Raw genomic sequence first — 17,436 nt, 5'->3', positions numbered from 1 at the left:
AATCCCTAAAGGAACCATCACTGAGACCATAAGCTGATGCGCAGTACAGCAACAGTAACCTAGAAATGCTTGGATACAAGATGGGCTCAAACCATAACAGGCAGCATCCACCATGGAGAATACGGTTAGAGGCCAAGATAAGGGCAACGCGGAGAGATGTTAGTCAGCTAGCAGAGCTACAGAAAGGCAACATGGTGAATAAAGGGGCACCCAGGTAGTACACCAGGCATATACCAATGCGGCTTCAGGTATGGAGATACCTGAATAGCCAGGTCCTAATCCGTAAGGACCCTCAGAAGGGACCCATCCCATCCAACTACCGGCCAATAACCTGTCTCTCCACAACATGGAAGGCCCTGTCAGGCATCATCACGGCTAAGATGAGAAAGCACGTAGGGAATTGGTAGTAACACCAGAGGAGCCAAGCACCAGCTACTGGTCAACAGAGCAGTCACCCGAGACTGTAAGAGCAGACAGACCAACCTGTGCACTGCCTGGATCGACTACACGAAACCTTACAAATCAATGTCCCACACGTGCATACTGGAATGTCTGGAACTGATTCAAGATTCAAGGATTCAAGGATTCTTTATTGTCATTACGACACATGTTGGTACATGGGAAGGAACGGAATTGGTTACTCTGGTCCTGATTCAAGCCATAAGTAAAAAAACAAAAAAACAAAAGTATAAATATAGAATATAGAATAAAATTAGCTTTCCAAGTATTGTACAAAATAGCAGGTGTGTATAAATATAGGCGTTAAAAAGTTTCAACAGAATTTAAAATTAACTAACATAGAATAAACTGCAATGAATTGAGGTAGTGTGCAAATGGAGTTAAAGTGACAGTGCAAAACAAACTGCAATCTGTGCAGATGTGTCCGTTGGGTGGAACCTAAGGAACAGGAACCTAAGGGCCTTCATCCAGAACTCGATGAGAATGTGGAAGACAACCCTAGAGACGACTCAAAGCCAATTGCCCAAGTCAACATCAAATGCGGCATATACCAAGGAGATGCGCTATCACCACTGCTGTTCTGCATAGGCCTGAACCCCCTCAGTCAGATCATCACAAAGAGTGATTACAGGTACCAATTCCAAAGTGGAGCAGCAATTAGCCACCTGCTCTACATGGGTGACATCAAGCTGTACGCCAGGAATGAGCGAGAAATCGACTCACTGATCCACACCACCAGGATCTACAGCAACGACATAGGGATGTCATTCGGATCAGAATCAGAATCAGAATCAGAATCAGCCTTAATGGCCAAGTATGACACATACAAGGAATTTGACTCCGGCAACTTTTCTCTCTGGTACAGAAGCAGCTTAAATAAGTGAAATAAAATTAAATAAAATAAAATAAAATAAGATAGAAATACAAATATATCTGAATCTGTACACATAAAAAATAGGATAATATATACACCAAACTAGGATTATTGTACAGTGAGTATATACAACAGTGCAGAGTTATTGTTTAATGTTCATGTGGATGGTCTGACACTCTGTGACTGCTCAGAGTTCAACAGAGCGACAGCCCGGGGGAAGAAACTGTCCTTGTGACGGCTGGTTTTGGCGTACAGCGCTCTGTAACGCCGGCCTGAGGGGAGGAGTCTAAACAGGTTGTGACCAGGGTGTGAGGGGTCTGTGGTGATTTTCCTGGCCCCCTTCCCGACCCGGGACCGGTACAGGTCCTGGATGGAGGGAAGATCGGTACCAATGATCCTCTCTGCAGACCTGACTGTTCTCTGCAGTCTGACCTTGTCATGCCTGGTGGCGGATCCAAACCAGACAGTGATGGATGTGGTCAGGACAGACTGGACTACTGCAGTGTAGAACATGATCAGCAGCTCCTGAGGCAGGTTGAACTTCCTGAGCTGACGCAGAAAGTACAGCCTCTGCTGGGCCTTCTTCCTTATGGAGTCTATGTGGGAGGTCCACTTCAGGTCTCGTGAAATTGTGGACCCGAGGAACCTGAATGAGTCTACTGTTGGGACTGTCCTGTTGAGTATGGTGAGAGGAGATGTTGATGGGGGTCTCTTCCTGAAGTCCACTGTCATCTCCACAGTTTTGAGCGGGTTTAGCTCCAGGTGGTTCTGACTGCACCAGAGGACCAGCTGTTCCACTTCCCTTCTGTATGCAGACTCGTCGCCGTCCCGGATGAGTCCAATGACGGTGGTGTCGTCTGCAAACTTCAGGAGTTTCACAGAAGGGTCCCTTGAGGTGCAGTCAGTGGTGTAAAGGGAGAAGAGCAGTGGGGAGAGAACGCATCCCTAGGGGGCACCAGTGCTGAGGGACCGGGTGCTGGATGTGAAGTTCCCCAGTTTCACCTGCTGCCTCCTGTCAGTCAGGAAACTGGTAATCCACTGACAGGTGGAGGGGGGCACGGTGAGCTGGGACAGTTTTTGGTGGAGGAGCTCCGGGACGATGGTGTTGAACGCAGAGCTGAAGTCCACAAATAGGACCCGTGCGTAGGTCCCCGCAGAGTCTAGGTGGTGCAGGGTGTAGTGGATTGGACAAGTGTGGCCGGATGGTCTCAAAGAGAGGCAAGATGATCAAAACTGAAGGGGTTGACCTACAAGAGGGCAACATAGGTGATAAACAAGACAGCTACAAGTACCTTGGTATCCCATAAGCTAATGAAAACCACGAGGAAGCTGCAAGGACGTCAGCCACAACCAAATACTTCCAGAGAGTAAGGCAGGTCCTGAAAAGTCAGCTGAATGGCAGAAACAAGATCCAAGCCATCAAACATGTACGCAATACCAGTCATCAGATACCCCGCTGGGATCATATGCTGGCCAAAGGAGGAGATAGAAGCTACAGACATGAAAGCTCCTCACCACGCACGGAGGGTCTCGTCTCGTCTTCTCCCACTTATCCGGGTCCGGGTCGCGGGGGCAGCAGCTTCAGCAGGGAAACCCAGACAGCCCTCTCCCCAGCCACTTCAGCCAGCTCCTCCGGAGGAACCCCCAGGCGTTCCCAGGCCAGACGAGAGATATAATCCCTCCATCGTGTCCTAGGTCGGCCCCGAGGTCTCCTTCCGGTGGGACATGCCCGAAACACCTCTCCAGGGAGGCGTCCGGGAGGCATCCTTACCAGATGCCCTAGCCATCTCAACTGGCTCCTCTCGACGTGGAGGAGCAGCGGCTCTACTCTGAGCTCCTCCCGTATGTCCGAGCTCCTTACCCTATCTCTAAGGCTGAGCCCGGCCACCCTGCGAAGGAAACTCATTTCGGCCGCTTGTATTCGCGATCTTATTCTTTCGGTCATTACCCAAAGTTCATGACCATAGGTGAGGATTGGGACGTAGATCGACCGGTAAATTGAGAGCTTCGCCTTTCGGCTTAGCTCTCTCTTCACCACGACAGACCGGTTAAGCATCCGCATCACTGCAGATGCCGCCCCGATCCGCCTGTCAATCTCCCGCTCCCTCCTACCCTCACTCATGAACAAGACCCCGAGATACTTGAACTCCTCCACTTGAGGCAGGACCTCCTCCCCGACCCGGAGTAGGCAGTCCACCCTTTTCCGACTGAGGACCATGGCCTCAGACTTGGAGGTGCTGATCTTCATCCCAGCCGCTTCACACTCGGCTGCGAACTGCCCCAGCAAGAGCTGAAGGTCGCTGTTCGATGAAGCTAAGAGGACCACGTCATCTGCAAACAGCAGAGACGAGATTCTCCGCCCACCGAACCCGATACCCTCCCCCACCCGGCTACGCCTAGAAATTCTGTCCATAAAAACTATGAACAGAACCGGTGACAAAGGGCAGCCCTGGCGGAGTCCAACCCTCACTGGGAACAGGTCCGACTTACTACCGGCTACACGGACCAAACTCACACTCCTTTGGTACAGGGACTGAATGGCCCTTAGTAAGGAGCCATCCACCCCATACTCCCGGAGCACCCCCCACAGGATGCTCCTGGGGACACGGTCGTAAGCCTTCTCCAGATCCACAAAACACATGTGGACTGGTTGGGCAAACTCCCATCTCCCCTCCAGCACCCTAGTGAGGGTAAAGAGCTGGTCCATGGTTCCACGTCCGGGACGAAAACCGCATTGTTCCTCCTCGATCTGAGGTTCAACAATCGACCGGACCCTCTTTTCCAGCACCCTGGCGTAGACTTTGCCGGGGAGGCTGAGGAGTGTGATCCCCCTGTAGTTGGAACACACCCTCTGGTCCCCCTTTTTAAAAATGGGGACCACCACCCCGGCCTGCCACTCCAGGGGTACTGCCCCCGATGTCCACGCAATGTTGCAGAGACGTGTCAGCCAAGACAGCCCTACAACATCCAGAGCCTTGAGGTACCCGGGGCGGATCTCATCCTCTCCCGGAGCTCCACCGCCGCGGAGTTGTTTCACTACCTCGGCGACTTCTGCCCCAGAGATTGGACCACCCAACCCCAGGCCCTCCGGCTCTGTTTCCTCTATGGAATACGTGTTGGTGGGATTGAGGAGCTCCTCAAAGTATTCCTTCCACCGCCGGACAATATCCCCAGTTGATGTCAGCAGCTCACCACCCACACTGAAAACAGTGTGGGCGTGTTGCCGCCTACCACCCCTGAGGCGCCGGACGGTTTGCCAGAACCTCTTTGGAGCCGATCGATAGTCTTCTTCCATAGCCTCACCGAACTCCTCCCACGCCCGAGTTTTTGCCTCAGCGACTGCCCTTGCCGCGGATCGCCTGGCCATCCGGTACCGTTCTGCTGCTTCAGGAGACCCACAGACCAACCATGCCCTGTAGGCCTCCTTCTTCAGCCTGACGGCTCCCTTCACCTCCGGTGTCCACCAGCAGGTTTGGGGGTTACCGCCGCGACCAGCACCAGCGACCCTGCGACCGCAACTTGAAACAGCCGCCTCAACAATGGCGGAGCGGAACATGGCCCATTCGGACTCAATGTCCCCCACCACCCCCGGGACGCGGTTGAAGCTCTGCCGGAGGTGGGAGTTGAAGACCATCCTGACAGGTTCTTCCACCTGGCGTTCCCAGCAGACCCTCACTACTCGTTTGGGTCTACCAGGTCTACGTGGTGTCTTCCCCTGCCATCTGATCCAACTCACCACCAGGTGGTGATCAGTTGACAGCTCTGCTCCTCTCTTTACCCGAGTGTCCAGAACATACGGTCGCAGGTCAGATGATACAACTATAAAGTCAATCATCGACCTACGACCTAGGCCGTCATGGTGCCAAGAGCACCGATGAACAACCTTATGTTCGAACATGGTGTTAGTTATGGACAAACTGCGACTCGCGCAGAAGTCCAATAACTGAACACCGCTCGGGTTCAGATCAGGCAGGCCGTTCCTCCCAATCACGCCCCTCCAGGTCACGCTGTCGTTGCCCACATGAGCGTTGAAGTCTCCCAGCAGGACAATGGAGTCCCCAGTCGGGGCACCATCCAGTGTCCGTCCCAGGGCCTCCAAAAAGGGTGGGTACTCTGAACTGCTGTTCGGCGCATATGCGCAGACAACAGTCAGGACCCGTTCCCCCACCCGAAGGCGTAGGGAAGCAACCCTTTCGTCCATCTGGGAGAACCCCAACGTACAGGCAGATAGTCCAGGGGCAAGCAAAATGCCCACCCCGGCCTTCCGCCTCTCACCCGGAGCAACTCCAGCAAAGAAGAGAGTCCAACCCCTCTCAAGGACTTGGGTTCCAGATCCGACGCTATGTGTCGAGGTGAGGCCGACTATATCTAGTCGATAGCGCTCCACCTCTTCCACAAGCTCCGGCTCCTTCCCCGCCAGAGAGGTGACATTCCATGTCCCAAAAGCCAGCTTCCGTAACCGAGGATCAGACCGCCAAGGCCCCCGCCTTGGTCTGCTGCCCAATCCACAAAGCACCGGACCCTTCATGAACCTCCTGCGGGTGGTGGGCCTACAGGGAGGCGAGTCCATGTCACCAGTTCGGGCTGGGCCCGGCCGGACCCCATGGATAAAGGCCCGGCCACCAGGCGCTCGCCCACGAGCCCCAACCCCAGGCCTGGCTCCAGGGTGGGGCCCCGGTAGCCCTCCGGGCCAGGTACACTTTCTCTTGCTCTTATTCTTCATCAAGGGTCTTCTGAACCGTTCTTAGTCTGGCCCTTCGCCTAAGACCAATCTGCCTTGGGAGACCCTACCAGGGGCAAATTGCCCCGGACAGCATAGCTCCTAGGGTCATTAGGACACTCAAACTCCTCCACCACGATAAGGTGACGGTTCAAGGAGGGTTTCACTCCAAATCCACTGTACACTAAGCGGAAAGAGGGAGGCCGAGGACTAGTGAGCATCAAGGCCACTATCCAGGATGAAATATCAAAAATCCAAGAGTACATCAGAAAAATGGCCACGAAGGATGAACTGCCAAGTGAATGTCTCAGGCAACAGAAACCCGAAACCCGAGAGTGCAGAGGAAGAGGAGCAGATCACCTGGAGGGACAAGTGGCTGATATTGAGAAGACCTATCAATGGCTGGAAAAGGCTGGACTCAGATACAGCACAGAGGCATCAAGAACAGGCCTTTGGTACAAGAGCCATATAGACCAAGATCTACAAGAGTAGATCAGACCCAAGGTGCAGACTATGCAAAGATATCCCTGAGACAGTCCAGCACATAGTAGCAGGGTGTAAGATGCTAGCCGGGTCAGCGTACATGAAGAGACACAACCAAGTGGTGGCTGGAATAGTGTACAGGAACATCTGTACCCAGGATGGAATAGAAGTACCCAAATCCCAATAGACCGCACCACAGAATGTGGCTGGGAACAACAGGGTCAAGGTGCTGTGGGACTTCAGCTTCCAGACTGACAAACAGGTCCCAGCTAACCAACTGGACATAGTGGTGGTAGACAAAGAGCAGAAGAAGGCGGTGGTGATAGATGTGGCGATACCAGCAGACGCCAACATCAGAAAGAAAGAACACAAAAAGGTAGAAAAATACCAAGGATTGAAAGAACAGCTGGAGCAGATGTGGAAGGTCAAGGCGAGCATGGTCCCTGTGGTGGTAGGAGCACTCGGAGCAGTAACCCCCAAACTGGGGGAGTGGCTCCAACAGATCCCAGGAACAACATCAGAAGCCTCAGTCCAGAAGAGCGCAGTCCTAGGAACAGTTAAGATACTGCGCAGACCCCTCAAACTCCCAGGCCTCTGGCCCATCCCTTAGTTACGCTGCTATAGGCCTAGGCTGCTGGGGGACGATGCACCAAACACATGTCCTCCTTCTTTCTTCTCTCTCCTCTCTCGCATCCTCCACTTTCTTTTCTCTGGCACAGAGCTCTTGCCCTCTAATTTCCTATCTACTACTAGTCATGCAATTCTGTGCTATTACTGTATAGAATGTTTACTGCTGTGTGTCCCTCATCAGTTTGTATAAGATTCCACATGTACGCTTTAGTCAGATATGTGTATCTATGACAGATGTATGTTTATCTTGCTGTTCTCTTCTCTCTTTCTTCTGTCTGTACCCGGCTGGCCTTAGGCAGATGGGTCCCTCCATATGAGCTGGGTTCTGCTCAAGGTTTCTTCTTGTTAAAAGGGAGTTTTTCCTTGCCACTGTCGCCTTCAGGCTTACTCTGGGGGTTTCAGGCCAGGTTTTGTAAAGTGTCTTGAGACGATTTGTATTGTTATTGACGCTATATAAATAAAATTGAATTGAATTGAATTGAATTGGTAGAGGACCCAAGCTTGAGGATGACAGAGATACCACCCCAAGAGAGTGAGAGGGAGGTTTTGTTTTTTTTTATACACACACGTTTGCCTCCTATCTCCTCCTATCTCAAGAACCGTGTGCCCTGGAAACAAAATTCTTTCTCCCTCTGATTCCTTACATAGCCCTAGTTCCAATGGAGTAGGCCACGCCCATTTCTGCATGCCATTTTTTCCGCCATTTTGAAAAAAATACACCTCAGTTGCAGGATCCCTATTGATTTTATTGCGATTTTTCTTCTTATTCTTCTTCTTATTATTATTATCATAATTTATCTTTTTCTGCGTAGCTGTAGCTAAACTGTCTGCCCAGGACAAACTGCAAGGGCGAAAGGCATCAAAGTTGGTAACTTGGTAGAAGTCCTAGCATGTCACTTTGCCAAGGTGTCAATACACATGTCTGCAGCTAGGTGGCCAATTTACATGTTGCCTCATATCTTGAGAACAGTGTGCCCTTGAAACAAAATTCTTTCTTCCTTTGATTCCTTATATAGCCCTGGTTTTAATGGACTAGGCCACGCCCATTTCCGCATGCCATTTTTTCCGCCATTTTGAAAAAAATACACCTCAAATCTAAATCAACTCCTCCTAGCCCGTTCATCAGATTCTCACCAAACTTGCCATGTATCATTTATGGACAAACATAATGAAAAATTCTCAAAAGATCTTTAGCAGGGTTACTGATTACAAAGTTAATGGCAAAATAATTTTTATGGCGTGGCAGACATTTTATTCCACAGTTTAGATTTATCAATTTGCTATGTGGTAGATATATGACCGCTACCTGTTGATGTGGTTAGACGTTTGAGAGTGAAGCTGAGGCACAGGCCTCAGACGAGGATTACATCCCGGCTCCTTCTACACGCCCACGGCGAGGTCGAGGTGGTGGAGGGAGGGGAGGGGAGGGCGCTATGAAATGCGTGTCCATGAGCAGTGATTGACACTCTGTTAGATACACCCCTGGTCTTGATTGGTGCATCTGAATGTGAAGTGTTGGATGTCTTGCAAATCGCGCTACAGGCTCTAGGTGGGGCCAGAGGAGCCGAATTTTTTTTAAAATGACCTGCTTCATGCAATTATACTTGAACATAGGGTCAGTTTCAGCAAATATGACAGAAAGTTAGTATTATAAGACTTGCCTACCGCACCTTTAATCAAACTTCATATCACTGAGACCAAGCATCCCAACTTTTGCCACCCTTGGTCTCTAGAGGGCGCTACACAAGCAACATTTCAATATCTCAAAAACTGCAATAGGTAACTTCATGAAATTTGGCATACACAGTCCATAAAATATTGTGTACACGCCCATCAAGTTGCGTGACATTACATCAACAGGGGGTGCTACAGGTGACACGGAAACATTTCACATGACTTTAAGGCCTATAACCTTTGAGGTATTCACCCAATCCTTATGAAATTAGCAACCTTCATTATAAAATGCTTGCATATAATCATGCCAAGTTTCGTGAAATTGGACTGTGGGGGGCGCTACAACCACTACATGTTTATATCTCACAAACCACCACAGTAAACTGCTTGAAATTTGACAATAATAATCTCTGGATGACTCCTTACAAGCCCACCAAGTATTGTGCAATACGCTTGATAGGGGGCGCTACTGGTGACGTGTAAATATTTGAGTCCTATGTCCTACTCAGACTGAGGCAATGGCATCTGTGGAAGACTGTTTACAAGCCCACAAAATTTCATTGCTTCCAACCCATCTGACTCTCACTCACTTGTCAGCCAAAGGATTTCTCTGCAGATACTTTGCCTCCTTTCATGCCGTGTCCGACCCGCTTATGCCTCTGCATCCTGCTCAGGGATGACTTCGCCACTGCATGGACCCCTTTATGATCACTTGTGATCATCTAGTTAGGGGTCCATGCAACGAAGTCTGGCCTGTGAGTATGAATAGTGAATGTCAAAAGCCAAAGTCAGCTTTATTGTCAATTCTGACATGTGCAACACATACACAGGATTGAAATTACTTTCCTCAAAGGCCTACGGTGCAGCAACTAAACACAAAATGTACAAATATGAGATGTAAAAAATATAAGGAAGAGAATAGTGACACTCTACAGGATAGAGATGCATTTACAGTCAGCACCTATGATAATAATACTCAGTATAAGCTAATTAATGACAGGACATACAGTAGGAAAAACATTATCCTTATTACACTCAATAAATCTGAACTCTTGTTGAATAGTAACATCTGGATTGAAATGGGATTTTCATTTATAGATATCATGTTCAAAAAAGTCATCATTATGTTTGAAGAAAATTTATTAGCCCCTGCCTCTCGCCCGATGACAGCTGGGATAGGCTCCAGCAGACCCCCGTGACCCTTAACAGGACTAAACGGGTATAGAAGATGAATGAATGAATGAATTAAAATTTATTAGGAAACGTTCCGTTATATTGTAGTAGTTAACTAAAAGTTTAATCGAAACTGATACATTTAATGAAAAAATAATCAAATAAATAATAGACTAGTCAAAATAATATTCTACAGATTTATGTTATAATAAAATAATAATAATAACTAGATGATCGCAAGCGATCATAAAGGGGTCCATGTCGTGGCAAAGTCGTCCCCGAGCGGGACACAGAGGCATAAGTCACCAGTAGCGCCCCCTACACACCGTATTGCACGAAACTTGGTTGGCTTGTAAGGAGTCATCCATAAATTATTATTGTCAAATTTCAAGCAGTTTGGTTTGTGAGATATAAACATGTAGTCGTTGTAGCGCCCGCTACAGCCGAAATTTGGCATGATTGTACGCAAGCATATTACAATGATGGTCGTTTCAGTGACGGAGTTTCATAAGGATTGGGTGAATACTTGAAAAGTTATAGGCCCTAAAGTTATATGAAAATTGTCACCTGTAGTGCCCCCTGTAGACGTAATGTCACGCAACTTGATGGGCGTCTACACAATATGATACAGATTGTGTATGCCAAATTTTATGAAGTTGCCTATTGCAGTTTTTGAGATATTGAAATGTTGCTTGTGTAGCGCTCCCTAGAGACCAAGAGTCACAAAGGTTGGGGTGCTTGTACAGAATCATATTATTACCAATTATATTAAGTTTGATTAAGGTTGGGTATATACTTGTAGCAAGATGCTGGAAATTTTCTACCAGTCTGTTGTGGCCAGCACACTTTTCTCTGCTGTGTTCTGCTGGGGGAACAGCATTACAGCCAGTGAGGCCAACAGACTGAATAAACTGATCAGGAAGGCTGGCTCTATCATTATTATTTTTTTTGGTAGTTCTCTTTTTTATTGTTGATTTTAGCTTTTTGTTATATTTTATGTATGGTGGCGAGTGCCTGTACATTGCTGCTGCAACAGTGAAATTTCCTAGTTTGGGATTAATAAAGAAACTATCTATCTATTATCTACTTCACACAAAATATTAGCTTGTGCAACGCCGTAAAAATTAATTAGCCCTTTACTTTGTAATTAATAACCCTGCTAAAGTGCTTTTGAAGAATTTTCATTATCTTTGTCCATAAATGATACATGCCAAGTTTGGTGTGAATTGTATGAACGGGTGGTTGCCAAGCTCCAGGTGCTACAGCAAGTCATGCCGAGTGTTGCTGAGGTATGAATGTCGAGGTAGGTGGATGTTGGGCCATGACTGGTGAGTCAAACCTGTTGAAAAACTGGTTAAACTTATTAGCAGGTCCCATTCTCCTTTCTATTCCTTTCTGTAACAGTTCCCTTTCAAACCTGATCTTGTACTATGATTTAGTCCTCAGCTCCTTCTAAATTTCTTCCATGGTACCCTCAGTGTTCCCCGCCATTAAAGTGCTATTTTTCCTGTTAAGGCTTACATACTGACATGTATGTAGGAGCAAGCCAATGATTAATGCCTCTGTTTATTATGTATATCGGTGTCTGCCAGTCAGTAACATGTGTACACTACGTAATATGTGGGAAGTCACATGCTCCCCACACACTCTGTCTTAGCGAGAATTACATATGCATGCTGGCAGGCTAGTCAAGATTAACCTCATTGTTTTTTTCAAATGCACACACACATCCAAACAGACCTGATTCCATAGTGTTTGAAGATAGGGATAGCACCCATAGCATCCTTCTCCACCTGTGTGTAGAAGCTTTGTAGATGTGCTGGCAACCAGGGGCAGCTGTGTAAACCTGGCTCCACTGGAAGACGAGTATATGGAATCCTGAGATCTGACAGGACTTGTGCAAACACCTTGCACACCTCTGCAGAGTATACAACACAGTACAATAACATCAGCATCACATCCATCAAGCATAGTCATTATGACCAAGGTTTAATGAAAATGTAGTCATAAATTTTAATTGCTATGTCCTAAATTTTAAAAATAAGGGTCTAATTTATGGACAACTCTGGACAACAACATTGTTTTGATAATCAGTTGATAATTCTAATAAATTCAAAACATTCTTCTCTTCCAGCCCAAGTCCTCAACCTTTCTCTTTCTTTCTCTGTCTCAAAGACATGGACAAGTAATTACAATTAGGTACATACCTTTTTGACACGGACACACATTTTTTGTTACTTAAGCGGTTTCCCTAAACATACTTTAATCACCCAATAATGAAATAAAGTGACTTTCAAATTTAATTTGAGAGTATTTACATCCTAGTTGGAGAAAACGGTGTAGGTATTACAACTGTTCAACAGTAACTTTGCCTTCTTTTAAAGTAACTCCTGATGTCCACCTTCTATTTTAATGGAGTGAAATTAGTCTCAAAATTGTCACAAATGCTTGTTCCATGATCCACAAGTGAAACGTCATATTCACGAATGCCTACAAATGTGATACCATCATCCATCCATACCGTCATCGTGGAGGTTATGACATTGTGATAGAAGAAGAAGAAGAACTTTATTGTCATTGCACGCAAGTTACAATGAAATTTTGTTTGGCAGGTCAGGTGTTTATGAAAGTAATAAATATATTCAAAAAAATATATACATAAATATAAAACAGAGTAATAAAATCTCTCTAAGTGTCTATGAAATCTACAAATTAAACCACCTCACCAAAAAAAAAAGTCGCCCCCTGGATTTAACTAAGCAAATAGGTAATTCGATAATTACTGCATGGGTGATTATCTTTCAGCTGGCAACAAATTATTTAACCCCAACTGATGGAATGAGTAGCTTCTCATTTCTTAAACAACAATGTCTAAAGACACATCCTGTGGTCGTGGGAAAGATGTTAGATATTTTCTCTGCTTGATGCATGCCAATGATTTGATTCTTAAACAGACTAAGGAGATAGTAGAAACTACTAAAATTGGGTTAAGAACTGTCCAACACATTATTAAATATTGGAAGGACAGTGGGGAACCATCGTCTTCCAAGAAGAAATGTGGTCAGAAAGAAATCCTGATTGATCGAGATCAGTGATCACTCAAACGTTTGGTGAAATCAAATGGAAGAAAAACAACAGTAGAACTCAGGGCTATGTTTAATAGTGAAAGTAAGAGCATTTCCACACATACAATGTGAAGGGAACTCAAGGGATTGAGACTGAACAGCTGTGTAGCCTTAAGAAAACCACTAATCAGTGAGGATAACTGGAAAAAAGGCTTCAATTTGCTAGAGAGCATAAAGATTGGGCTTTGGAGCAATGGAAGAAGGTCATGTGGTCTGATGAGTCCAGATTTACCCTGTTCCAGAGTGAACAGCAGCCTATTCACAGCCATAGGGAAAAGGCTGTGCTTGAGTCTGTTAGTGCAGGCCGGCATGACTCTGAGTCTGCCAGAGGGGAGGCTGCTGAACAGAAAGTGTCCTGGGTGAGTGGTGCCCCTACGGAACTTTGTGGCCCATCAAAGGATATGGCTCGAGTAGATCTTGTCCAGATGTGGAAGTGGAAAGCCTACAATCCACTCAGCCATCTTGATGACCCGCTGCAGCTGTTTTTTTCTCTGAAGCAGTGCAGTTGGCGTACCATACTGTACATCCGTAGGTTAGCACACTCTCTATGGTGCAACGGTAAAAGTTTTTCAGGAGTGGTGGAGGGAGTTTGTTCTTCCTTAGCATTCTCAGAAAAAAGAGCCCGCTGCTGGGCTTATTTGAGAATGTGTGTGGTGGTCACCGTCCAGCCCAGGTCCTCTGAGATGTGCCGACCAAGGAACTTGAAGTCTGTGACCTGCTCCACCACCTCTCCATTGATGCTGAGACCTGTGTGCGGCGTTGTCTTCATCCTCCAGAAATTAATGATGATTTCTTTGGTTTTCCTGGTATTGAGAATGAGGTGGTTGTCACTGCAGCAGACCACTAGCCTCTGGACCTCCTCCCTGATCAATCCCACGATGGTCGTGTCCTCACCAAATTTGATGACAGTATTAGTACTGCGGGTGGCGACGAAGTTGTGGGTGTAAAGCGTGAAGAGGGCGGGACACAGCCCTGTGGCACTCCGGTGAGGACGATGGTGGAGGATGTGGAGGTGCCCATCCTGATGTGCTGAGGTCTGTCTGTCAGGAAGTCCATTATCCACCAAGCGAGCTGCAGTTTGTGCAGTTTGTTGACCAGTCGACTGGAGCTGATGAAGTTGAATGCCAAGCTGAAGTCAACAAAGAGCATCCTAGTGTATGTATTTGAGGTGTTCAAGTGACTGAGGCAGTGTGGAGGGTGATGAAAATGGCGTGTTGATCTGTTGGGCTTGTAGGCAAACTGATGTTGGTCAAGGTCAGGTGAAATCTGGACCTTGATATGTTGCAACACCAATCTTTCCATACATTTCATGATGACCAGTGTCAAGGCAACAGGCTGGTACTCATTCAGCCCCGCGATGGAGGAGGTTTTGGGCACAGGGATTAGAATGAATGATATGTATCATTCAACCCAAAACCAAGATTTCCCAGTTTGTCAGTGACACAGAAACGCACCACACACTTATGGATCTGTGTGGATCTGTGTGAGCTTTGTAAAGTTGGACGATCAGATTTATGAATTTGCAAACAAATTGCTTACAATATTTATGTTGCACGGAGGGAGAGATGCTTTCAGGAGCAATAGAAAAAACAACGCAAGCACAACATTGCTTGAAGTGTTTGAACATATTTCCTATTCGTCATAAGACCATGGCAGAGTAAATTAGACTCTGGTGGGTCTGTGTGTGTGTGGGTTACATTTATTTCAACAATGTAACTGTAACGGAATACAGTTACCCATAATTTGTATTCTAAATAACACAGTTACATATAATCTGTTACTCCACAACACTGTACATCTAAGTAACATCCGCATGAATGCCAGGTCCAAAGGTTTCCCAGTTATTCACTTCACCTGTCAGTGGTCATAATGTTATGCCTGATGACTTCCGGTATGGGCAGCGCCATGTAAAGACGTGGTTTTGTTGGGCTCCTCACGGGACTACAAAACAATCTCTCTTTCGTTTTCTTTCGTTTTAAACCACTATCTACGACCTTACGCGCACCTATAAACCAGTTAAGTTAACAGGATTTTTCAACTGCGAAGAGGAAAATGCCAAGAAATCGCCAAGGAAACAAGACGGAGTCGGAGGCTAACGCTAATGCTAATGCTGGTGCTAGCGAAGACGACGCAAATGAGGACAGCCAACAGGTGGTGCTGCTGGCTATTCAGTCCTTAAGACAAGATGTGATGGCGAAAATAGAAGAAAAGGCGACAGCTCAGATGGCATTACTCCAGAGCCAGATCGACCAGATTAAGACTGAACTACTAGGTGCGGTGGAAAAAGTTGATAAGCGAGTTGAGGCGACCGAGAGCCGAGTGTCGGAGCTGGAGGAGGAAGTCAGCGGGCACGCGGACTCGTTTGCTGCGATGGAAGCAGATGTCAGCGGTATGAAAAAAGAACTGGCCACACTGAGAGACCGCTGTGAGGATTTGGAGGCCAGATCGCGGCGCTGCAATGTACGCATAACGGGGGTGAAGGAAGGCCGTGAACATGGGAAACATCCGTCTCAGTTTGTAGCTGACATGCTAAAAGAAGCTCTGAATCTTGAGAAGCCCCCGACCATAGACCGGGCACACCGCACCCTCCGTAGTAAACCGACGCAGGATAACATCCCACCCCGGGCGTTTGTGGTGAAATGCCATTACTTCTCCGAAAAAGAGTCGCTTCTGAAGAAAGCCATCGAAATGAAGTCAGTGACTACCGCAGACGGCGACCACATCCGAATCTTGCCGGATTTCACCCAGACCGTGAGTAAACAGCGGGCAGCCTTCACCGAGGTGCGGGGGCTGCTTCGGGGCTGTGAGGGAGTCCGCTACGGCCTTAGATACCCCGCGATATTGAGAATAACCACGGCGGATGGTCAAGAGGCAAGTTTCAAAGATCCGAAGCTGGCCAAGGAGTTTGTGTTAAAGAGGGTGATGCACAAGGCTTCATAATGTTTGTGTTTGGATAAGTGGACACTGACTGAAGTACCCGCTTTATTAAGCTGGGGGATGAAGGCGAGACACATTAAAGACAGTTTACTTTTACTTTGGAAAATCCCGGGGTGCCTTTTTGTCCCACTCGAAGCGGTCTTGGTGTCCCCGCTGTCAGCAATTGAATGTGCACACTCGTGTGGAGGAGAGCTAAGGCTTCTATTATGTTGCTCCACATTCAGGACTGTTTAATTCTGTCCACTCGAGCTCAAAAGAGTCAAAATGTGGAGACAAGTTTGAATCTCTCATGAGGATTCAGTTATGTGGGACATCATTTTTTATTTCATGGGACTTTTTGTTTAGGTCTGTTTAACTTCCTACTTGAAGTATTTTGATACCTTGAATAGGAAAAGAATAATTTTGTGCTACACCAAGGACAATATGTGTCAAGAGGAATGGGTCAACTTTTGTTTTGTCGACTCACTACATTATCAGCAATATATTGAAAGAGTTAAGTAATCTATTGAATTCTATATTTGTTCCTGTGGGGAGCTCACATGGTAAGCAACCTTAGGAGAAGAGGGTAACTGGAAGAGCAGGCAGTCTCTATGCAAGAGACAAGCGATGCCGTGTTCATGTTCATGTTTTTGTTTGCAATGTGTAAGAGTGTTAGAGTTACATATTGCCTAATGTTTCATGGATGTGTGCTGTTTAGAATGTGTGTTCAGGTACCCCCCCCCCCCCCCCCCCCATTTCCCCGTTTTTTTTTTTTTTGTTTTTTTTTTGTTTTTTTTTTCTCTCCTCTCCACCTTCTTCTTTCTCTTTTTCTTTGGCTATCTATCATCAAGCTCAGGGAACCCCAACTGCAGTTTCTTCAGAACCACCAACAGCTGGTCACAGGAATGAGGCAGTGGCATTATGTGAAAGGTCAACTTGATGGCGTGGGATAAAGATACAGACAGGGCTGACACCATGTTGGTGAGTTGGAATGTAAGGGGATTGAATCAACCGGCTAAACGAAGTAGGGTATTCTCTCACTTAAACAAATTAAAAGCCGAAATAGTGTATCTGCAGGAAACCAACCTGTTAAATAAGGACCAAGCAAAACTCCGCAGAGGAGGATTCACGCAAATTTTCCACTCTGAATTCGATCACAAAAGTAGGGGGGCGGCTATTCTCCTGCACCAAAGTGTGCAGTTTGAAGAGTCTAGCATCATAAAGGACAAAAATGGTCGCTATGTAATCATTCAAGGGAAACTGTTCAACAGGCCGGTGGTGCTGGCAAATGTCTATGCTCCCAATTGGGATAATGTTGGCTTCTTTAGTAATCTCTTTTCACTTTTACCGGGTCTAGATTCACATGACTTGATACTGGGGGG

The 17,436-nt window shown here is 46.8% G+C and overlaps 1 protein-coding gene across 3 annotated transcripts in view; it reads right to left on the bottom strand.

Annotated features, from left to right (window-relative positions):
• Positions 1 to 17,436, bottom strand: part of ydjc (YdjC chitooligosaccharide deacetylase homolog) — a 103,635-nt gene that overhangs the window by 8,511 nt on the left and 77,688 nt on the right. For all 3 annotated transcript variants that reach the window (XM_084552151.1, XM_084552150.1, XM_084552152.1), the window contains one exon: positions 11,754 to 11,931. In XM_084552151.1, the coding sequence (XP_084408277.1) occupies positions 11,754 to 11,931 (178 nt within the window). The remainder of the gene's footprint in view (positions 1 to 11,753; positions 11,932 to 17,436) is intronic.

This window comes from Chelon labrosus (genome assembly GCF_963514085.1).
Source record: "Chelon labrosus genome assembly, chromosome: 9".
Lineage (NCBI taxonomy): Eukaryota > Metazoa > Chordata > Actinopteri > Mugiliformes > Mugilidae > Chelon > Chelon labrosus.
The sequence above is the reverse complement of the archived record's forward strand: the minus strand, read 5'-3'. Positions and strand labels throughout refer to the sequence as shown.